Genomic DNA, 23,931 nt, shown 5'->3' with positions numbered 1-23,931 from the left:
TATAATTTTTAATTATCATATCATTTTTTTTGTTTGATTCTATGGAATTAGTCATGAACAATTTCATTTAATAATCTCTGAAGATTTCCATTTCTTTTGTTAATAATTTCTTCAATTTTATCATTTGAAACTTCATTGTCCATTTCAGCATGTCCACAAACCTTTTGATTTATTTGAACTAACATTTTACAGACTTGATCAAAACTGGGACATTCATTTGCATTTTGTTTCCAACAGAGATTGATGAGATTTTTATAGTCAGTTGGTATTTTTTCATCAAATTCTAAACGTTTACCACTATCAACATAATCTTTAATTTCAAACAATGATTTGAAGTTTTTATAAGGTTCTTCTTGATAAAATATTTCCCAAGCAGTTACAGCAAATGAATAAACATCACCAGCAAAAGTATATTCATCATGATTTGCTTCTGGTGCAGCATATATTGGTGTTCCCAAGCCTTTCTCTTCAAGATTTTTTGAACTTTTCATAGTAAGACGAGAAGTACCAAAGTCAGTAATTTTTATACAACAAGCTGAATCAAAGTAGAATGAATTGACTAAAAGATTATCTGGTTTAAGATCTAAATGCATTATTCTGTTCTCATGTAAGAATGCCATTCCCTTTGCAGTGTCAAATAAAACTCTTAGCTTTAAACGATAAGGAATTACAAAGAAATCTTCATTTTCCTTTCTAAGATATTCTCCTAAAGAACCTAATTGAAAATATTGCATTACCATTGACACTTGTGGAATATAAGTCACAGATCCCATGTAATTTGCAATAAAAGGATTACGCAACTTACTCATTAACTCACATTCACTCATTGCAGCTTGTTTCAATTCATCCATTTCATCCATAGAAAGATTTTCCCATCTGAACTGTTTCACAGCAACTGGGACACTACGATAACTTCCAAGAAAGACTTTGCCCATTGCTCCTTCAGCAACTGGTTCATCTGCAATTTGAATTTCATCAATATCAATATGAGTAGATGACGCAGCGTCCGTGGTAATAGTTAAGTTATGATGATAATGTCTTTGAATAGTTTTAAAGATAAGGTCCATTTGTATTTGATCGTCTTGAGTCCATGTTTCAAATGTTTTATTTTTTAAAAGATCAGACAACATAATTAAAGATGATTTAGATTTACTGAACCATACAGTATATGGAATTTTCATATCTCTAATTTTTGTAGTACAGAATAACGTCATATAAACAGTAATTTCTTTAGAACCTAAATGTGGCCTCACAAGAACAACTTGGGGTTCAAAATGAAATACATACTTAGGATTATTTGGTGTGTGAAAAATTACTAATAACCATTTATTGTTTGAATAATTTTTTATAGTTATTTTCTCAAATCTAGTATCAAAAATAGCAGTAACATCTTCTGTATTACCAAAGTCTAACTCTAGTGGATTAATATCATACCTGTTTTCTTTTGCTGGTTGTGTTTTTACTGATCCATTTATATAATAATAATAAACAGGTTGTTGTTCTTTAAATGTGTTTGTGTCTATCTGTTTATAATTCATAATAAAAACAATGAAAATTATTAATGAAGAAATAATAATAAATAGTATTGCGAAAGAAAAAAGAACAATTAGCACATATGCCCATACTGGAAATCTTTTTTCTTTACATGAGCCAATATGATTTGGGTCTGGCTCAAATCCATTAATACAATAACAATATTTATTACAATTAACACCACCATCACATTCTTCTTTTCTAACAAAATCTCCTTTTCCGTTATATACATCATTAATAACACCATTACCACAACTAATTGGCTTACAACCTTTTTTGTTAATTGAAACATAATACCCATCTTCACAAAAACAATTTTTTGTACAACCTTCAGTCCCTTGTTTACATTCTTCATCATTACCAATTCTTCCATTAATACAATCGTTACTAACACAAATATGGTCAACTAATGTATAACCAGATTCACAATTACAATATTGATTACAGTGCTCAGTTCCAAACCAACACATTTCTGTATAATTATTAACTTGCCATTGACCTTTATAAGAACAAGTAAGATGACAATCATCTCCGCCATACTTTTCATTACAAACACATTTTCCTTTTTCTACAGAACAAACTCCATTGTTAGTTTTACTATTACAGTTCTCTGGACAGATTGCCCTAATAGTAACTATTGATGTTAGTTTCATCTCTTGTGTCATTATCGCAAAGTATCTTGTATCATTATCTCCTTCTTCATTAGGATCAATTTTTATATTTAAACCCATTTTAGTACCTTGCTTACTCAAAACACCATGTTCTTGACCAATCCATAATGTTTTACATGTAGCAGGTGCTTTTTCAATAGACTCTCCATGTTCTGCTTTAATTCTATATTCTTGTAAATACAATAGTCTATTTTGATCTTTAGTATAAATCTGTATTGAATAGTTTCCTCTAAAATTTAAAGTAAATGAGATATAACTTACAATGATATTTGGAGCACAAATTCCATAACCATACATTCCATATTCCTCAAAAGGGAAAGTATAAGTTAGTGATGAAGCTAAATTACTTCGAAGAAGATCAGTATCAGTTTGGTTTAAATTATAATACATCATTAGAGTATTTCCTGGATCTTTATAAATACGAATTCCAGCATTAAAAGATTCAAAGCCATCAACAGAGATGAATATATACATCATTTTTTCTTTATTTTTACTGTAAAAGGTTATTGGAATTTTTACTCTATTATTATAAGAAATTCCTCTTAAGAAAAAGTGTGCAAGACAAAAGGGATTTTTATCTGTTGAATCTGAATTGGAAACATCAAGATAAATATTAAAATCACTAAGAGAATTTTTTGAAAGACTAATTGAAACAAAGTCAACACTTGGATTAATCTTAGTAGAATCAAACTTAAACCATTTTCCTTGTCTATAAGAATGTTTATAATAACAAGGACTTTGGTCAATTTTAGTAGTCTTATCAAATGTGAAATAAACAGTATTGTTATTTACAAAAAGTTCTGGTATAGAAGAAGGATCAGGAATCCATGTTTTCTTCTGTCTTAAAGGTGCAGTAGAAACACAACCCTCTTTTGTTTTGAGATATACTGGTGTTACATAATTTGTTGGGTCTATTGATGAACAATGAAGGCAGGATGTATCTCCTTCTTCATAACCAAAACTACATTTACTTAAACAAGTAAAATTAGTAATACAGTTATGTTGTTTACATCCATCAGAACATTGTATCATATTTTGAGCAAATGAGAAATAAATATAAATGAAGAAAAACACCCACAGTGTCATAGACTTATCTTTAAAGTGTTTGATCAGTTTAAGATACACTCAAAAACTAGCCAACTTGAGATAACTATTTTGACAAAAAAATACCACTTGCATATTCCCACTCAACTGAGTAAAGCTCTAAAGATATACTTCCTTCTATTTCGACATTTTCTATTTTTATCCCTTCACTTCCATTGATAGTAAACAATTTAACTTTTTTTTAAAAAAAAACGAACTTGATAATTTGATTTTACCAATTTGAATTAACTAATTATTTTTTACTTTTTTAGACAACAATAAAGAAAAAGGATGTTCTTAAAAAGTAATAGAAATAAAAAAATGACCAAAATACAAAATTAGAATAGTTACACAAAATAATTGTTGTTTTCGTAAATTTTAATGATGAGTAGTAACGTACTGTTACTTTTAGTGTTTGGTTTTAAATTATAGGTTTGTGCCATTACAAATTGTCCAATTTTAAAAATTAAATATTTTTATTTAATAAGGATATTTGAAAAAAAAAAAATAGTTTGTGTATCATTTTTTAGTAGCAATATCAAATGAAAAATACTAAATGAAATTTCTAACTTTGATGTTAAGATAAACTAAATTCAGAAAAGAGGGTAAATATTAAATTACTTTTGTTGAATCAAACTAGAGTTAGCAATTTTTGCTTCCATAACAGTCATCTCATTCATTTCTATATTTCTGTTTGGAATAGCTACAAGTCTAAATTCATTGATGTTGGTTTCTTTCTTTATCAATGCATAAATTTGGGAAACAGTCCAATCTTGATTAACTTTGAAAACTTTTTGTTTTCCATCAATAAATCTAACTTTAATATTTGTAGTTGGTTTTGATATGTCTAAAGTTGGGATTGATCCAGTAACTTTAAAATTAGTAGCGTTTGACTTTCCAATACTGTTTCCAGTGCCAGTGAAACTAATTGAATGAGTTGTGGCTGTAGAGGTGTGACCAGAGAATATAGTTTGTGTTGAATTAGTTAAATTAATAGCAATATTATTGTGCTGTGCTTGTTGAAGGTATTCTTGTGGAATAAAACCCTTTGTAACATCATCTATGAATTGTTTATTGTTTGGATCTTCATAATTTCGCAATGGTCCATCGTTAACAATAAATCCATTTTTATACATTACAACATTTAAAATTAAATCTTTTTTTCTTGGGTCATGACTTGAATTGCCATTATTTGTGCTAGCAGTTTTTTCTGCAGTTCTATAAGCTTCATTTGCATCGTCATTTGCATAAAACTCAACTCCCCCTTTTTCTCCTCCATTGAAGAAACCTTGTCCTTTTGGTTTATCTTCTTTTTTTAAATCTGAAAAACCATGAATAGTTGACATATTTCACTATCTAATTTTTTTTAGTTTTTTAATTATTTTTTTTTTTTTTTGATTTTTTTGACTTTCCGTTTAAAAAAAATGAAGTATCTAATCTTACAAAAGTTATTTACAAGATTAGTTATAAAAAGATATTAGTGAATTAAGAATTACAATTATTTCTTGATTTTATCTTCTGGTTGAGGCTCTTTTAAGAAGCACTCTGAAGGTATATTTTTACTTTTTAGTTTAAGCTTTTCGCATCCATAAAAACAATATTTTTCATAAGTCATAGTCTTATTCTTAATTTTCAATGTTTTCAATAAAGGACATTGATAAAAACATGACATTGGAATATTGATAATAGTTGATGGTAATGAAACACACGTTAATGAACAACAATTCTTAAAACAAGACTGTCCTAGTTTCGTTACACTCTTAGGCACCGTAATAGATTTTGCACGAAAATCTCCTAAAAAACAACTCTCTCCAACTTCTTTCACTCCTTTTGGAATATTTTCGCCAAATACCCTTCGATCTTCTTCTGTATATGTCACATTAGTACATGGAATACCTCCTCTTTCAATAAGTACAGCTAATGAATATGAAACCAATCCATTAAACTGAGTGCAATCAGTTAATACGATTGACTTAATCATTTGAATGTTTTCAAATATTGATTTGTCAATCTTAGGAAAATTACCAGGTAATGTTAATGCAGTTATGTATGAACATCCACTAAAAGCATGGTCATAACAACTGATTGTTGAAGGTAAAGAGATTTGTTTTAATCCTTTACAACCATCAAAACAATGAGAGCCAATATGTTGAATTGTGCTAGGAACTTCAATTGACGTTAGTGATAAACAAGAAGCAAAGCATTTATCAGCCAAAGAATTACATATAACAGGTACCTTATTCCCATATTTTCTTCTATCCTCAGAAGAATAAAACACATCATTACATCGAATATTATTTTTTTCTAAGAATAAATAAATACCATATGAAGCTTTTCCCTTAAAACAATTGCTTGTTCCTAGTTTGATTGAAGTTAAGTTATTGCATGCAAGAAAACAATTCTCTCCAATAATCATAAGATTTTCTGGTAATGTAAGACCAGTTAAGGAAGTGCAATTAGCAAACCCATTTCTTCCAATAGCTGTAACTGATGTTGGTATATTAAGACTTACAATTTTATTACATTCCTCAAAGCATTTATCGGCAATTTTTGTAATTCCATCAGGAAGAACACCTTCTCCTTTCATACACTCATAATTAACTCTATCTTCTGAAGAATATACAATTTTTCTTGCACTAACCTTGTCTCTTATTGCAAAATATTTTAAATAATAATGAAAATATGTTTCAGGATATTCTACTTCATACTTTTTCATTTTAGGAATTTGAGTATCATTCCATGCATATAATTTTTGGACTTTTAAATTAGGAAATAATGAAATGGTTGATAAGTCAATGCTAATAGGATTGTAATTATAACGTGTTGGAATATCTTTGAATTTCCTTGATATTTGAAGAGATTTTATAAAATCTTCTTTCTTGACAAAACAATCTAATACCCTCATAACTTCCTCAATTGTCAACTTTACTTTCCGTTTAGGTACTTCAGTTATTATATCTTTTATCTTTTCTTTGTCTTTTCCCATCTCTTCGTGATTTTTTGAGATTCTTTTTTTTTTCTTTTTCATTTACTCTTCGATAGAGATTCGAAGATGGCACGTCAGAGACACCACACGAAACCCTAAAATAATCCCATGCTTCGAATCTCCCAGTTATCGTCTGGTCATGACGTGCCTTTGGTGAGATAATATCTATTCAACACTAATTGTTTATTATTATTAATATTTATTAGAAGTGATTATTATAAAAGATTGTTATTCATTAACGTGTATTGTTATTCATTGAGGTGTATTGTTATTCATTAACGTGTATTGTTATTCATTATTAATTATAAGGATTATTATTTACTAAGGAGGTATTATGTATTAAGAATTATCATTTATTAAAGAAGACGCATATATAATTGATATTGTTGCACAAAAATTAAACATAATGATATTATCAAGGAATAGGGTTTCTTTAAGGGGTGTCGAAGGTAAAAGGAGATGAGCTATAACAGTAAGTTATGGATATACTCTCCTTAAAACAACAATATAGAGAATGAGAAATATTATATTACTCATTAAAATCAAAATAAAAGTCAGGCAGCAACTTAAATGAGGAACCATTTAAGTCGAGCATGCTTGCAAAAACTTTATTTCAATAGAAATAAAGCGTGTTGAAGAAACTGATTCGCTCACTTCTCAACATGATGAAAAACCTAAAAAATAAGGTTAATCATAATTGATTTCTTTTTTTTTTTTTTTTTTTTTCATTTACTCTTCGATAGTAATTCTATTTTTACTAGAATATAAAATTATGTTTATTGTTCTATTATTTTCAATATTTTTTTTCGGAGGTTTTAAATTTAGAAAAGCTTCTTGTAAGATAGTTTTTAATTTTTTATCAATTTTATATTTTTATATAACTGTTGTATTAGATAATAACCCAGAAATGAACAATAAATAATTTACTTTTTCAATTATTTTAATTTTAGACTTTATAATTTTCTTTCAAACAAAAACACATTCTAATAAAACTTCTATTGCCTTTTCCTTTCTTTACTTTATATCAATAACAATATTTTTACTGACTATTTATACATAAAATTTTATAATCACTCATTTCAAAAATATATGGTTCATTCTATATGTGTTATTCATTTCAAGTAAAAGAAAAAAATATAGTCTGAATCAATTTAAATATTATACCAATATATATTATAATAAAATTTATAATACTGATGTTTGTCTTCAGGTTATGGTATAGTTGTTTTGATATTATTATATAAATTATTTACAAATTATTATTATTATTATTATTAACATAACTAGGTTGTTAAGAATTATGTCATAGATACAATAATAAAAGAATATGTTTATTATATCTACTAATTATACTATTTTATTCAAAAAGAATAAAATTATTAATAATACATTCATTTGGTATCTCTCTTAAATAAACTTATATAAAATAATATTAACTGTTTATTCAATGATATATCATTAAGAATTTCCTTATTCTATAAACTATTTTTTTAAACAGAGATAAAGAGTTAAATTATTTTCTTTGATCATGAATATTAAATATACTATAATTCAAACACAAAATGTTAATAAATCACATTAATATTTTACTTTATTATACAAGAATTTATGAATAACATGTGTTTGAAATGAAAACAACAAATCTTAACGTTTTGAACTTAAAATGTTTGTAACATTTATCTAACAAAACAATATATTTAAATAAGGTATTCTCAATACCAAATTAAAAGTAATACACTAAACAAAAATAAACTACAATTATAACATAATGTAATAATAAAATAAAAATAAAATAGTATAGAATAATAAATTTATATAATATTTAAAGTTATTCATTAAAGAGTTAATACTATTTTTGTTCAAGAATTTTTTTGTTCATATTGTTATATTCTAATACTTATTTTTGCTATCAATTTATATACAACCAAAATTATTATTATTATGAATTATTTATATTATATAAATTCTAAATATAGTTAATGGTAATTTCTTTTTTTTAAAGACTTCTGAGAAACAATAATAATGTTAAGTTATTAGAAAATTTGGTGAAGACAAACAACCACATCTATTTCTTAAATAAACTATACAAATTGTTACACCTTAATAACTTATTTATTTTTTCTGTAAAATGATTTAAAGTATTTAAATTAAAAAAACATTACATAATAAACTTATTAAAAGATATATTTTATTTTTAAGAATATTTTCAAAGTTAAAATAACATCATCAGAACATTTTCAACATAATATTTTATTTTTTGAATAAAACTATCTAGAAAAATAAATTAAGAAAAATCCTTAAAGTAATAATATATTTAAAACTACATAATAAATTCTATTTTTACAACAAAAAACTCATATTCCAACTCTATTCAAGATTTTCATCAAAATATCTTTTAAAATTAAACAGCATTTTTCCACTATCTAAAAAGTATGACAATAATTTAATAAAGAAATATTAATAGAAGAAAATAAGTTAAAGAATAATTACAAGATAAATAAGTTATTTTTTGTTTCACAAACAAAATAAAAAAAAAGAATTTTAGTAAATTTAATTAAGTTTCTTGAGATTAAATTCTTTATCAATTGGCTCGATCATCTGTTCTAATGGAGAGATATCTTCTTTAGACAATAAGTCATATTCTCTGCAAAAAACATAGAAATGTCTAAAGCCTAAATAAGCCTGATCACTTAATTCCAATTCTTTTAAGTGATTAGCATGACTATAAAACATATGTGCATATACTCTGAATAATCGTTTAAATATTTTTGTTAAAGTAGGCATAAACGCTTTAGGTGCTTTAGAAGTAAACTCAGCAGGGAATATTTTAGTATCATCAAAACAAGTTTGAACCCACTCAAATAGTTTTTCACAATATTCTCGAGCAGGTAATTGAACTGACTTTTTATTTTCTATCCAAAGATATTCCATATTAGGTCCTCCATTCATAATTGGACATGCATTTGGAGAACATAAATCAGATACTGCTGAATATATTAACAGTATATTATTAAAAAAATCAAAGCAATTAACTGCTAACCATTCATTTTGATTTCCATTTGCTGGACATTTAACAGAATCTTTTAATGTTCCTTTTGAAATCCCTTCTTTAATTGTTTTATGAAGGTCATATCGTAAAGTACCTTTTGGCACTTTTTTCTTTGGTCTCATTGTTTGCATTTTCTTTGCTTTAAACATTCCTTAAGAATAAAACTAAATACTATTTTTAAGTTTTCATACCTTTTCGAGTTCCTTCTTATTTTTCTTAATTTTTTTCCATTCTAAAAAAAAACTAATCTGAATAAAAATAAAACTATATCTTTTAAAATTATATTCGTGATATGTGGGAATTGAATGTGTATCTTAATGGAGTACAATACGTTATTGCACCTATATTGTACACTTTTTCTTTTATTGGTGTATTAACTTTTTTCTGTCATAAATGTAATAAACAATCTGTTACTTTCCCTTATGTTGTTATAACATTGTCTTATTTAATTCAAACATTATGTTAGTTGTTATGTTTATACATTACATCAATAATTATATTCATATTAACATAATAGCATTCTCAACTTCACATGTTATGCAATTGTATTCATCAACAACATGTGTTGCATATTTTCTTTCACGAGTTGTGTATATATGTAATTTTTTTATTGTAAGTTATACACTGTTTCATTGGGTTAAAGATTTCACAGAGCGTGAAGTACGTGTAATCAATCTTACTGTTGTTGGAATGGGAATTTTGATACTTAACATCTGGTTTATTGGTATTGTAATAGCAGCGTTTATAGCACTGTTTATTGAAGGTAATGATTGTATATCAAATAATGGAAATATAGAAACATGGAATACTTGGATTTCTACAGGATGTTTGTTTATTTCTATATAATAGACAAAGTATAATAAATATTTATATCTATATAGCAAATATGTTATTAACTATTATTGTATTGGCTTTTGGAATATTAATCATTCAAAGATATCATAATCAAATTTCACATTTTACATCACCAGATTCAAAAAAATCATTTTTAATATATATATTTGCTTTACTCCTTCTTATCATTGAAAATCTATTACGTTTTATTGTTCATTTGTATTTCCCAATAACTAAAAAGTATATGAATGATATTCTTTTTCAAACAATGATTCATTGGTTACCTGATATGGTAGAAACTATAACCATTCTAGTTTTATGGTCTTCAGATGAAATGTCTTGGCAGTTTAATAAAGAATTTGAAGAAAGAATGTTTGCTAATACAGAAATTATTTTAAGAAATATTAGGACAGAACATTCTGATTTATCAGCATTGTCTTTTACATCATATCAACATTCTACGTTATCATATAGAGACTCAACCTCATCAACAACAATTTCTCTTTTATAGCTTAATTAATAAAATAATAGTATACTTATTTCAGAAGTATATTTTTGTTATTTTTATATTTTATTTTTAGAATTGCCTTTTTATCAAGACATTTAGTTGCATACCTCCCAAAAATAATGAAAGAATAAAAATTTTAATTAATAATAAATTATTTAAAAAAATAACATTGTTTCTTAAAAGAAATCAAAAAACAGAAAAAAATAAATGAAAAGTTAGTTTTAAGATCTATTTTTCATGTCAATTAGACAACCCACAGCTGCTGGAATGAGGGGAAGAGACACAAGATCAACGTTTAGTGGGTCTACTGACGTTTCTTCATTCTCTACTGTTGGAGAAAATAAAATTGATGAACAAACATATAATGCTGATCCACGATTTTCTACTACATTTGAATTACCTGACACACCCGAATATATTACTTGGACAACAGAAACTGGGTGCGACTTAAAAATTATTCAAATGGCAACCCTCGAAAAATGTATTCAAACAATGATGTCAAAAGATTTTAATGACCCTTATTTTCAAGAGTGTTTTGTATTAGCTTATAGATTAGTTACAACACCAGAAAAATTATTAGAATTACTTAGTATTTTATTTGACCCTTCAATACCTGATGGAATGGAATGGGAAGTTTTTGTTAAAGATGTTATATCACCACTTAGATTAAAAATAATGAACTTTGTACGTACCTGGATGAAAAATGCATGGAAAGATTTTGAAGCAAAAGAAGAGTTAATTGATAAACTTCAGCAGTTACTAGATCGATTTAATCAATTTAATCCAAAAATGAGTAAAATATTACAAAAACAATTAGAACTTCATATTGCTCATGTAGAAAATAAAAGAGATGAGTTAGATTCACCAATGATTAAAATTAACGAATTAGAAAAAAACCCAAAATATGTTAATGTTCTTCAATTCCATCCACATGAATTTGCACGACAAATCACTTTAATGCAAAATGATCTTTTTAGAAAAGTTCCTTATTTCGAATTACTTGGAAATGGATGGATGAAAAAAGATAAAGATACATTAACTCCAAACCTCATTCGATTAGTACGTTCAAGTAAACGGTTATTTAGTTTTGTTCAAACTTCTATTCTTGTAGAAAAACGAGTTGCATATAGGGCTTTATTTATTCATTATTTCCTTCAAGTAGCAGAAGAAATGAAAAAATTAAATAATTTTGAAGGAATGAAAGCTGTGTTTAGTGCATTAGAATCAACTCCAATTTATCGACTTAAAGATACATGGGATTCTTTATTACCAGAAGATAAAGAAATAGAAGAAATGTTAAGTGAATTATGTGACCAAGAAAAGAATTTTAGTAAATTAAGAGAAGTCATGAAAATTGCAGTTCCACCTTGTTTACCATTTATTGGGTCTACAATGGGTGATTTAGTATTTACTGATGATGGTAATAAACAAGGAGATAAAACACTAATTAATTGGTTTAAAATACGTGGAATTGGTAATTTGATAAAAGAGCTCATGGTTAAACAAGCTGTTCCTTATCCTATTCAACATTATGATGCATTGATGAAATACTATGAAAGTGCACCTGTGCTTGAAAGTGAAGATGAGTTGTATGATCTTTCATTAAACTTAGAAGAAAAAAGAGGTGAAATGAACAGTGAATTAGAAAAGAAAATAGCTAAATTAAAGAAAGAAGGTAATGCAAGAATAAAGAAATACATCAAATATATTTCAAAATAATTCAAATTTTTAAGTATATTTTATAATAACTTTATAATATTTTTATAATAAAATTAATAAAGGGTTTTAACATAAAAAGATAAAAAGACAAAAAAGAAAGATACGTAGTTCTTTAAGAAAATTTCTTTGAGATGGAAGATATTAAGAAATGGGTTATTCAGAATGGAGGTGTTATTGATGGTGTTGACGTTAAAACATTTGAAGGATATGGAAGAGGGTTATGTGCCAATAAAGAATTTAAAAAGGATGAAGTTATTATGAGTATTCCTTATTCTATTCAAATTAATAGAATTAATTTAAATCATATTTGGCCTGAAGTAAAATTACCTAAATTTAATGAGGGAGATGATGATAGAGATGATTTAAATGGACTTGTATATTTATATCTTGCTGTTAATAAAACAAATCCAAAATGTTTTCATTGGCCATATATTAATGTTTTACCAGAAACTTATGATTGTCCTTTAAGTTATACTATTGATGAGTTAAATCTTATGAAAGGTACAAAGTTATATGCAGCAGTAGAAAAAATTAATGCTTTTCTTATGAAAGTTGTAGACTATTATAATAATAAACTTATTCAACAATTTCCACAATATTTCCAATCATTTGATGATCTTTTTAAAAGATTACAATGGGCACATCAAAGTTTTTGGTCAAGAGCATTTTTAGTGATTTATCCACAACCATTTGGAGAAGTTGGATCATTGATTCCATTTTGTGATTTTAGTAATCATTGTACACAAGCTAAAGTAACTTATATTTCTAATACACAAACAGAAACATTTTCATTTCAAACTAATGAAGAATTAGTAAAACCAGGTGAACAAATATTTAATAATTATAGAATTAGATCTAACGAAAAATTATTATTAGGGTATGGGTTTGTAGAAGAGAATAATCCTTGTGATAATTTGTTACTTAGAATTTATTTTGAAGTTGATGATAATCAATACAATGAAATTGAAGAGATTCTTAAACAAGAAGAGATAAAATCATTTGACTTCTTTTTAAAACTTGATGAAGATATTCCTTTAGAATTGATGAGAATTCTTAGAATAGTTAACTTATCGATTATTGAATCAAATCAATATTTTCAAGGAAATATTAATTTAAATTATGTTTCAGATAGAAATGAACTTGCTGCATTAAGACAGTTAAACAGACAATTGTATCATTTATTACATTTAATGGAATTCAAAAAGGAAGATTTTGATTGTATTCATTCATCTTCAATTAACTATCATCAAAAATGTGCTTTAATATATAAAAAAGGTATAGTTGATATAATAGAACATTCAATGAAATTATGTCAAAACGCTACTAAAAGGATTAGAGATCAAATAACTTCAAAAGATTTAAAATATGAAACAATATCATGTTATGATTTCTTATTTGAAAATTTCTGTGATAACTTAAATGCATGGGCATCTCAAATTCATTTATTCCATCCAAATATTCAATATATTAATGAAAATCATCATATTGTATTAAAGAATATATCAAATAAAACACTTCATTCTGGAGAAATTCTTATTTCTATTCCTGAACATTATATTCTTACATCTGAAATAATAAAAAAAGAGAATCCTAAAATTAATCAACCTAGTTTTATATTACAATGCATTGAATATTTATTAAGTGAAGATGCACAAAAAAAATTTCCATTTATTCCATTAATTCTTAAATATATTGAAGCAATGACATTCTACAGTAATGATTTTAGTGAGTTTGAAGATGTATATTTCTTTGATGAAATTAATTGTGTTGAAGATGATGGAATTCAGAATTATCAAGCATTTATGATGAATTCAAATATTAATATTTCTTTACCATGTTTTGTTGGATTATTTAATTTTGTTGATAGTCATATCATTACTACTTCATTTGGTGAATTTTATAATCCATTACCAATATTACCTAAACATAACCCATACACTTGTCTAGAAAAAGAAATGAAAGACTCTCAAATTAAGTTATATAATTTTAATGAAATATATCCTGGAGAAGAGATTTGTGATAATTATCAAGATGATAGTAGTATTAATCAAATGATTCATTTTCTTTCATTGTCAAAAGAATATCTACCATTAGATTATTTTGATGCAAAAGTTTTTATTTCAAATGAATCAGCACAACCATTATATGAAGAGCTTTGTGTTTTAAATCATCTTCCTACAGAAATATTTCTTACTCAAGAACAAATTCGATTTGATGTTTTTGAGAAATACATTGCTATTTATTCAATGTCTGTAAATAAAGTGAAATTAGAATTAAAAAATAAAAATACATCTATTGAAGGAAATAGGACTAAAACTATTCAATACTTACACTCTGAATTGGAGGTACTTCAAGATTTTCTTCCTCTTGTTAATGAAAAAATCAGTAATGCTCAAGAACAGAATCAAATTAACAGAATAAAACAATTCAAATTAATTGATATGCATTTGAATGAACAAATTAATATTGTTCAGAATGCTTTGAAGCATCTAGAAATAAAAAATTAATTAGAATTAATAAATGAAATATTTTTCTTCTTTTTTTATTCAAAAAAGAAATAAATATAATTGTCTATACTTCTTTGAAATTCTTTAAATGAGTTAAACTTGTTAGATAGAGTAATAAAACAAAAGAATGATAATAAAAAAAATAGAATTGTTTTTGTTTATATAAATTTGATTTAAACTATCTTAATGAAAGAAAAAAAAATTAAAGCATTTAATAAACTTCTGTTAAGTAAATATTGATTTTTATTTTGATAAAGAAAAAGAATTAAGAGAAACTAATAGTTGAAGAGAACAATTACCAAGATCAATATCATTAGGTTAATGAATGACAATAATATTATAATATTATTATTTAAATAAAGATAAGACAATATTTATTTTAAATTAGCTTCATAAATCGAAGTAAAATAAAAAAGTAGTAAAATATTTAAGAAAGAAGTCAAATCAATCCAATTCTTTTTTATTAACAAATTTTTGACTTTGAATTTAAAAGAAAAAAGTAATAATTCAATTAATATTTGAGTGTGAAAATAGATGCTGAACCCTCACAATCTATTAAAAGAATATTTGATGTTTTTGGAATACAACATACGTGAACAATAGGTTTTCCGTCAGTCACAAAGAGATTAAGTTTAACTCCAAAAATATCAATTGATTTTTTTGAAATAACTGGCATATTTGGAAATACAAAAATTCCACCTTCTTTAGATGCAATAAACAAAAGTGTCATATCATTATTTAAAGATGGTGTAATAGAAGAGCAATTTGTTGTTATTCCCTTATATCTACTAATCATATCGAAATCCATTAAAGTATAAATAATAACTTTATTATTTGCATAAGTAACATAACAAATACGATCTTTAACATTTACAATAATACTTGAAATAAGGGCATCTTCTTTTAATGAAGATGTTTTAACAAGTTGCATTTTATCATCATAATCATATAATGCCAATATAGTACCTTCAAGCGTTCCAACAATATATCCAGTAGCTTCTTCTCCTTCACAATAAATTTCAACTGCAGTTGCAGCACAATGAACATTATACTCTCTAATTTGTTCGTATTTATCAGTATTATAACAAAATACTTGTCCATTAAGTAAACCAGCAATAAATCGTTTATTCTCTTTACAATACTTTAGGCAAAGACAAACATCATCAATTGAAATAGTTTTAATATGTTCACCATTTGTTGCATTCCATATAAACAATTCTTTAGTTGTAGATGATGAACAAATAATATTATTGTCTATAAAAATTACAGAAACTATTTCTCCAGTATGTTTTGTAAAGGTTGTTTTTACTTCTTTTTTAACTAGTCCATCAACGATTTCCCATACCATAACTTTACCATCTTTACCTGCTGTAGCAAGTAATGTTCCATCAATATTAAATGAATAATCCCAAACCATTCCTTTATGAAAATTGTCTAAAAACTAAGTTAATTGTTTTATTTTATTAGAAATCGTTATTTTCTTTGTAATAAAAAATGAAATTCAAACTTAATTGTTGTTGTGCTGATGGTGTAACTTTCAAATCATATTTATCTTCTTTAAATGTTCCTGGAGCTTGTTTACTCATAACAACTGGTTTAGCAATATTTACCATAGATTTAGATTTATGGATTTTAGCTTCTGATGAAGATTTCTTCATAAGTTGTGTAGACTTTCTTCTTTCAACTGTTGTGCTCATATGAAATATATTAATGAGATTTGAGTGTAACTTTGTTATTTACCACCAAAAACTGTTAGTCTAACAAATGATAGAAATTACTATTATTTTTAATTTTTAAACTACTTTCTAATTGTATTTATTAATCTAAAATATCATTCTATTTTCCCTCCTTTTGTTTAAAAATCTTATAATTTTTATTTTTTTCCTTTGTTGTAGTTTTATCATTTCCTCATTTTCTAGAAAAAGCCATTTTGCAGTGATTTTATAGCAAACAAATTTCTATTACTACCTAATTTTTATAAATCAAATTTGTAATTGTTTCGTTTTAAAATACAATAAATATTTGTGTTATATATAACTAAAAATATTTTTTATAAATAAAAAAAAAATAAGAAATAATGAAAAATTTCCATTTTATTTAACTGAAAATTTTGTAAGAGACAAAAAACATTTAACCTTAAAATTAAAAGAAAGAGATACTATTTTTAACGAAAATCCAAATTATTCTTGAAAAATCTGGTGTTGCTAGAGAGTCAATAATTGGTTACGTGATATGTATTTTTTATAAGTCTATGATATTATAAAAAGGAGTTATTAAATAAATACAAATATATACAGTACAATAAATCTCAAAAATAATGAAAATATATTATTTTTTTTTTCACAAGAAAATCTCACAAAACACTTCTTAAAGAGTATAAAATTATATACAAATGTTAGAATAATATCTACAGAGTTTTCTCCTTTACTTTATTCTTTCTTTGATTCATCAACATTATTATCACCTGGATTTGAATTTGGACTACATAGAAATAAAGTTTTTGTAATTAGCCATATTAATAAAAGAGTTTATCACTTTAAAAGTGAGGGTATGCCTCAGGCATTAATCAAGGTGTATTTTAGTATAATAGTAATTATTCAAATTTTAGAAGCAGAATAGTTGAATGGAAGAAATAAGAAAGTCTTTCCATCAGTACATTGTTATGTAACAAAAACCTTTGGAAAAAAAGTCAAAAGAAGTAAAAAATGTTTCACCATAATTTGTTGGTTTGGTATTAAAACTTCAGTATGAACAACTAGGTTTAATATTATTGATTTTGTTTATGAAAATAATCTATTTTTTGGAGATGAACCTATTAGTTATATGGAATTTGATTAATCAAGAATGTAATTTCTATATTATTTGAAGGATGACTTGAATTAGATTCTTCACTATTTGGTATAGAAAGTTATATAGGAAGAATTAAATTATGTTTTGTTTATTATAGTGAATCTCATACTACAGACTCTTTTATTTGTATCTCTAATATTATTTCATTATTTACTAAATCAGATGATTTATTTTTCAGTAAGTTTCATACACAAATAGATTTTACAACAATATTTTATAATTTAAAAAGTAAATTTCATTATTATTGGTAAATTTTCAATGATTTAATAATGAATAAATATGAGAAATTTTACGAGATAATAGAAAAATATTATTTTTGTTTAATAAATTAATGAAAATATAATATTATTTCTTAAAAAAAATTAAAGTAAAAAGATATTGTGTTGAGCCAATTGTTCTTTAGTCTCATGATTCCATACAGATGCTTGAATTTCACCAATGTGAGCTTTTTGTAAATAGAACATACAAAGTCGTGATTGTCCAATTCCACCACCAATAGAAAGTGGTAATTCTCCTTTTAATAACATTTGATGGAACATAAACTTTTCTCTGTCTGTAGCATTTCTCATTTCTAATTGTCTTTTAAGAGCTGTTGGATCAACACGAATACCCATAGATGATAATTCAAGACTTTGTTGAAGAACATCATTCCATACAATAATATCACAATTAAGTCCATGATAACCTTCTTTAGTTTCACTTGACCAATCATCATAATCAGGAGATCTACCGTCATGAGTTACTTTTGATAATGGTAATGGATATCCTATTCCAATTACACAAACTGCTCCATACTTCTTAGCAACAGTATGTTCTCTTTCTTTTGGAGATAAATTAGGATATTCTTTTTCCATATCTTCAGTATGTAAGAAAGTAATTTCTTTTGGTAATCTTCTTTTTAATTGAGAATATTCATTGCAAATATACTCTTCAGTTTTATAAATAGTATGATAAATCTTTTTAACAACATTTTTAAGATAGTCTAATGTTCTATCTTCTTTTGAAATAGATTTTTCCCAATCCCATTGATCAACATAAATTGAATGAATATTATCTAAATCTTCCATTGGTCTAATAGCATTCATATCAGTAACAATACCTTCTCCAATAGGAATTTTTAATTCATGTAATTGTAGTCTTTTCCATTTAGCTAAAGAATGAACTACCTCAACAACACTGTTATTCATTCCTTTGACTGGGAAATGAACTGGGACTTCAACACCATTTAAATCATCATTTAGTCCATAACCCGATTCAACAAATAAAGGAGCAGTAATTCTCAATAAGTCTAAGTCATATGTTAAATTCTTTTCAAACTCTTGTTTAATTTTTCTAATTGCAATTTCTGTTTGAAAAGAATTTAATAAAGGGAAATAATTTTCAGGAAAGATAGTAGTCATCTTAGATACCAATTTGTAATTGGTTAGGTTTTTAACAGTTCTTTAAATAAGTCATCTCAACACCCTACATTTAATTAGGGTGTTTATTTATTCATCTAACGAAGCATCTAATTTTGTTGATTAATATTTTTTTAACTCATAAATTCCAAGACTTTTTACTAATGAACTTAAATTTGAATTATTTATAAAATAAGTAAAGTTTAATCAAATAAGAATTTTCTTTGTTTCTTAAACAAAAAAGAAGATGTTTTCAAATTAATTTTTGGGTTTTAAGAATGTTTATTTTATTAAAAAATAAATTAAAACAATAAACTTATACCTAAAAGATTTTCTTAAAGATAACATTGGTCTGGAAGAGATATTAAAGGTTTCAGTTGATAACATCCACCAAAAGAAGATTTTCCAAAATCATGTACAGAAGTTGAAATTGTAATTGATGTTATATGAATACAATTACAAAAACAGTTATATCCTATAGACGTAATTGTTGATGGAATTGTTAGACTTTGAAGTGAAGAACAATCGAAAAAAGTCGATTTATTTAATGAACGAATTAATGGAGGAAATTCAATTTCTTTTAGTGAAGTACAATCATCAAAACAATGTGCTCCAATAAAAGTTAATTTTGTTGGGAGTTTAATTGAACTTAAATTAAAACAATTTGAAAAAACAGCATTCCCAATATAACTTAAAGACATTGGTAAGTCAATGGATTTTAATTGTGAACATCCACAAAAAGCTTTTTCTTGTATTGACTCAAGTGTTTTTGGTAAAACAATACATGATAAATGATTACATCCATTAAAACATCCTTCAGCTAAATTAGTTATTGTAATAGGTAATATTACTTTTGTAAGATGAATGCATTGAGAAAAACAACTTGTATGTAATTCTTTAAGAAATGGTGGAAAGTCAATTGATTTGATTAAACAACCACTAAACGCATTTTTTTGAATAACTTTAACAGAAGAAGGAATGTTTATAGTGGAATATTTTGTATTTAAGAAAGCATCTATCCCAATAATTGTTACCCATTTAGGAATTTCATTTTTCCATTTTCTTTGATCTTCTTTTGTATAAACAACAAAAGAACAATTTGTTGTTGGGTTAGAAAGAAGTTTTTGTGCCTCTTTACAAGTTACTTGATATAAAATTTTATGATTTGGAATATTTGGATTAAAAATTTGTTTCTTTCTATAGATGTATTGAGTTTGAATATTTGGAAATAATTTTAAATTTTCTATAGGATTATAGTGAAATTTTTCTGTTGTTTCTTTGAATTTTTTACAAATAAAATTTAATTTAGCAAAGTCTTCTTCTTGTAAAATGAATTGTGCTACAATAAGCAAAGAATAACCATCCAGTTGTTTTCTCATAGTGTTGTTCAAAATATTTTTTTAAGATCTATCTTTAGTTTAAGTAAAGTCTTCCTTTGTATTTATTTGAGGCTTTTCTTCCTTTTTTTCTCCTATGGTCAAGACTCAAACTATTCTATTTTAGAAAGATTTTAAAAAAATATAAAAATTCTAAAATATAATTAGTAAGTTTGTTTAAAATCTATATTTTAAATAGTTTTTATAGATTTTTTACATACTTATCATCTTTTTATTTTTTTTAAAAATTATTTATGTCTTAAAAGAAATAATATAAATAAAAAGCAATTAATTAAGTATTAGTTAATTATCTAAAGAGACTTAAAAATTTACCCAGTTAGAGATGGAGTTTATTTAAAAAATTAAAATAAGGAATTTATTTGAAGGATATATTAAAATAGAAATGACAGTTGTTCTAATTCGTCTACATGTTCCTAAGTAAATTCAATACTATCATTTGAAAGTCATTAAACAATTTTGTTTAGTAAAGAATAAATTAGATGTAGTTGTTTGAATGACTAGTAAAAATATTATTAAACAAAACTTCTTGTTCAATTTCAAAAAAACGCTCTTTTTGAATGATAAAATACTTGAAGAATAAACAGTATTGATTATTTGTTAATGAAATTTTTTTTAGAAGATATTGACACTGGCACAAGTACAAAGAGACAATAAGGTTGTTGTTATGATACAAATACCCAATACAAATAAACATAAGTTATTAAAATTACTTTTTATTCTTAAAGTAAATTTATGGAAAAGAAACAATGATTAAAAGTATGGATGTTGAGACAATATATTTATTATTTAATATATAAAAAGAATTTTAGTCTATTTATAAGAAAAAATAAAAAAGAACATTTATCTTTTCATTGCAACAAATGTTTTAATATTGTTAGACTTTTAAATTAAATAAAGAAAAAACAATATATTTGTTTTATTCAAGAAAATGTTTGAAGTCAATAACTCAACAAAGAATTAAAAGCATAGTTTGAATGAATAATTGGTTTTTGTTGATAAACATTTAATGGGTTTATTTATGTTGGTTATTATTGTTCGTTGTAAAAAGATGATTCAAAGTTAAGAGAATTTAAGTAATTTCATATTAAGAAGTATTTAATTAGTTATTATGTTAATACGGACTATCTGAAGGTAATAAAGAATTGTTTAACATACATTTTTCACAACACTCAGTTGATACATCAAGTTCATTTTCAAGTCCAGTTAGTGTTGATAACCAAAGAGATTTACAGTATGAGAGAGTTAAAGTAGATAATGTATTTGGAAGGACAAATGAAGAGTTTTCATACCCAGTAAGTTCTAATGAATTGAGCGTTAATTCTGTTAAGTCCATATGAGTTGACTCTATGTCATTAGTATCAGAAATATCTGAAGCATCAAAAGCAAGACTTAAAGAATCAATATGTTTTGAGTCAATATGAATGGCTTGATTTGACGTTGTAATAGATGCCATTTTTACATTATCAGATTGATAATGATCAATAGCCAAAGCAAAACAAATGAATTCATTAATATTTTTTATAAATAATTCATTATCAGACATTATTAGTTGTGAATGTTTTGATTGGACACAACATTTATTTGATTCTGTTACTTCAAGTGAATTAATTTGAAGGAATTCATTAATACAAATGATATTACAACAAGTTAAAAATGAAATTGAATTGACTGTTTGTGGAATTGTGACTTCAATTTGGTCGTTACTTTGTATTGAACTGAATGTTATTTCCTTAAACCCTGTTTCTGGATAAGTAAATTGTGGAATTATTACTTGCCCATCTTCATGCCACATTTCAATAGTTAATTTAACTAATGTCTTAGGAAGGATAATACTATATGGGCAATTCCCAAATAAACGAAGAGTTAATTCGATAGTTGGGATAAATGAAAAATCCCACTCTTTCTTCATTTGAACAGTATCACTTTCAAATACAACACAATAAGGCTTATTATTACCTTTGTTTTGACAGTACTCATCAAATGAACCTTCAAAACTTTCATTGTCCATTTTTCAACTCTTTAAATATATATTTATAAAGTTCTTTCAGTTCTTTTTAGTTATTTCCAAAACATTCAACAAAACAACAATTAAATGTTTCTTCTTTATAGTGGAAGTATTCCTAAAAAAAAATTATTAAATAATTGAAAGTTAAACAAAGATATTCTGTTACAATTTATTCTAATACATATACAGTTGAGAGAATGAAGTATTTATTTACAAATAAGTTACTTCAAACGTTTTTTCTATATTTTTTTTCTTATTATCCAGTGATATTAATAACATAACCTTTTTTAATAATAAGAATGTACATTGTCATTGTTTTTCTATTCAAGAATAATTCCTTGTTATTTGTTAAAGTTCACTTAAATTATCAACTCTTTTATGTCTTTTATTTTGATTATCTCTTTTCTTTCCTCATTATTACATACTGCTAGTTATTTATATCTAAAATGTGTGTTTGAATAAATCTTCTAAGTTATATTTAGATTATTGTGTATGGAAATAAGAAATAGAACTAAATGACTCTCCATGAACATCTCAAAGACCCTGTCTATAGAACATATTGCTAAATAATTTTATATTTGTAGATATTGTTATTTTTAACAACGTTGTTAAATGGTTCTTTTTGTGAATATCCTTTATTTTTATTCTAATTTCATTGCTATATAAAATATTTGAAATTCACAATATTTTCCTCTTTTTGAAGTTATCTGATTCTTGGAATAACTTGGGCATTTTGTTTATTACTCACATTCTATCTTATTCAACATAAATAGTGTTTTGATTATATTATTAACAAAAATATTTCACTATACTCAAATGTCTTCAGACATAGTCACAGTATTGCATTTAATTATTATATTATAATATTACTGAGTTAATATCCAAATTTTTTTCAATCATCTCTTACTTACTTTATGTTAATATAATTAAGTTTCTATCTTTTTTCCAATAGGTTTAATCAACTTCTGATAAAATTAACTCATTTTTCTATGTAAAAAATAACCATTTCTCATATCTAAAATAAAATGAAGTTTCTTTCTATTTATTAGAATATTTCTTATATTAAGAATAAATACTTTTTATAGGTAAGAACTGGGATTCAAGTTTATTAATAAATCACTTGAGTTTCATACATACTTTGATGTGAATACTATTATTAATAGTAAATCAATTTGTAGAAAAACATAAAATTAGAAAATTAAAAACAACACAAATCTAAAAATAATATAATTTATTTTTAAGAAAAATCAATAATCGAAAAAGTAATTATAATTAATCAAATAATCGTTTTTTTTTAAATTGGATTTAAATAAAAAGTAATTAATTAAGTATTATTACATTCATTTTATATTGTTCATTGCTCACTTGAGACTTATCACTCACTTCTGCTTT

The 23,931-nt window shown here is 25.1% G+C and overlaps 11 protein-coding genes across 11 annotated transcripts, besides 2 other annotated features; 3 read left to right on the top strand and 8 right to left on the bottom strand.

Moving 5' to 3' along the window:
* Window positions 1–47: 47 nt before the first annotated feature.
* EHI_148550 (protein tyrosine kinase domain-containing protein) lies at window positions 48–3,236 on the bottom strand (the record flags this gene model as incomplete). Its single annotated transcript, XM_652392.1, has 1 exon — window positions 48–3,236. The coding sequence occupies one exon, from the start codon at window positions 3,234–3,236 to the stop codon at window positions 48–50; it is 3,189 nt and encodes a 1,062-aa protein (XP_657484.1).
* Window positions 3,237–3,904: 668 nt separating this feature from the next.
* EHI_148540 (uncharacterized protein) lies at window positions 3,905–4,633 on the bottom strand (the record flags this gene model as incomplete). The annotated part of the gene is made up of 1 exon (XM_652393.1): window positions 3,905–4,633. The coding sequence occupies one exon, from the start codon at window positions 4,631–4,633 to the stop codon at window positions 3,905–3,907; it is 729 nt and encodes a 242-aa protein (XP_657485.1).
* A 152-nt stretch (window positions 4,634–4,785) lies between these two features.
* Window positions 4,786–6,273, bottom strand: EHI_148530 (uncharacterized protein; the record flags this gene model as incomplete). The annotated part of the gene is made up of 1 exon (XM_652394.2): window positions 4,786–6,273. One exon carries the CDS (start codon window positions 6,271–6,273, stop codon window positions 4,786–4,788), a length of 1,488 nt encoding a protein of 495 aa, XP_657486.2.
* Window positions 6,274–6,329: 56 nt separating this feature from the next.
* Window positions 6,330–6,995: a repeat region.
* A 1,814-nt stretch (window positions 6,996–8,809) lies between these two features.
* EHI_148520 (Mob1/phocein family protein) lies at window positions 8,810–9,488 on the bottom strand. Its single transcript, XM_652395.2, has one exon. It carries the CDS (start codon window positions 9,469–9,471, stop codon window positions 8,824–8,826), a length of 648 nt encoding a protein of 215 aa, XP_657487.1. The 5' UTR covers window positions 9,472–9,488; the 3' UTR covers window positions 8,810–8,823.
* A 126-nt stretch (window positions 9,489–9,614) lies between these two features.
* On the top strand, window positions 9,615–10,667 carry EHI_148510 (uncharacterized protein; the record flags this gene model as incomplete). Its single annotated transcript, XM_652396.1, has 3 exons — window positions 9,615–9,783; window positions 9,840–10,148; window positions 10,204–10,667. The coding sequence occupies 3 exons, from the start codon at window positions 9,615–9,617 to the stop codon at window positions 10,665–10,667; spliced, it is 942 nt and encodes a 313-aa protein (XP_657488.1).
* Window positions 10,668–10,901: 234 nt separating this feature from the next.
* EHI_148500 (Ras guanine nucleotide exchange factor, putative) lies at window positions 10,902–12,383 on the top strand (the record flags this gene model as incomplete). Its single annotated transcript, XM_652397.1, has 1 exon — window positions 10,902–12,383. The coding sequence occupies one exon, from the start codon at window positions 10,902–10,904 to the stop codon at window positions 12,381–12,383; it is 1,482 nt and encodes a 493-aa protein (XP_657489.1).
* Window positions 12,384–12,514: 131 nt separating this feature from the next.
* Window positions 12,515–14,890, top strand: EHI_148490 (uncharacterized protein; the record flags this gene model as incomplete). Its single annotated transcript, XM_652398.1, has 1 exon — window positions 12,515–14,890. One exon carries the CDS (start codon window positions 12,515–12,517, stop codon window positions 14,888–14,890), a length of 2,376 nt encoding a protein of 791 aa, XP_657490.1.
* A 511-nt stretch (window positions 14,891–15,401) lies between these two features.
* On the bottom strand, window positions 15,402–16,587 carry EHI_148480 (WD domain containing protein; the record flags this gene model as incomplete). Its single annotated transcript, XM_652399.1, has 2 exons — window positions 15,402–16,324; window positions 16,398–16,587. The coding sequence occupies 2 exons, from the start codon at window positions 16,585–16,587 to the stop codon at window positions 15,402–15,404; spliced, it is 1,113 nt and encodes a 370-aa protein (XP_657491.1).
* Window positions 16,588–18,102: 1,515 nt separating this feature from the next.
* Window positions 18,103–19,140, bottom strand: EHI_148470 (aspartate--ammonia ligase, putative; the record flags this gene model as incomplete). Its single annotated transcript, XM_652400.1, has 1 exon — window positions 18,103–19,140. One exon carries the CDS (start codon window positions 19,138–19,140, stop codon window positions 18,103–18,105), a length of 1,038 nt encoding a protein of 345 aa, XP_657492.1.
* Window positions 19,141–19,472: 332 nt separating this feature from the next.
* On the bottom strand, window positions 19,473–20,516 carry EHI_148460 (uncharacterized protein; the record flags this gene model as incomplete). Its single annotated transcript, XM_652401.2, has 1 exon — window positions 19,473–20,516. One exon carries the CDS (start codon window positions 20,514–20,516, stop codon window positions 19,473–19,475), a length of 1,044 nt encoding a protein of 347 aa, XP_657493.2.
* Window positions 20,517–21,645: 1,129 nt separating this feature from the next.
* EHI_148450 (uncharacterized protein) lies at window positions 21,646–22,542 on the bottom strand (the record flags this gene model as incomplete). The annotated part of the gene is made up of 1 exon (XM_652402.1): window positions 21,646–22,542. One exon carries the CDS (start codon window positions 22,540–22,542, stop codon window positions 21,646–21,648), a length of 897 nt encoding a protein of 298 aa, XP_657494.1.
* Window positions 22,543–23,849: 1,307 nt separating this feature from the next.
* Window positions 23,850–23,931: part of a repeat region that runs on past the window's edge.

This window comes from Entamoeba histolytica, genomic scaffold (genome assembly GCF_000208925.1).
Source record: "Entamoeba histolytica HM-1:IMSS scf_1104750518539 genomic scaffold, whole genome shotgun sequence".
In the NCBI taxonomy this organism is placed as follows: Eukaryota; Evosea; order Mastigamoebida; family Endamoebidae; genus Entamoeba; species Entamoeba histolytica.
The sequence above is the reverse complement of the archived record's forward strand: the minus strand, read 5'-3'. Positions and strand labels throughout refer to the sequence as shown.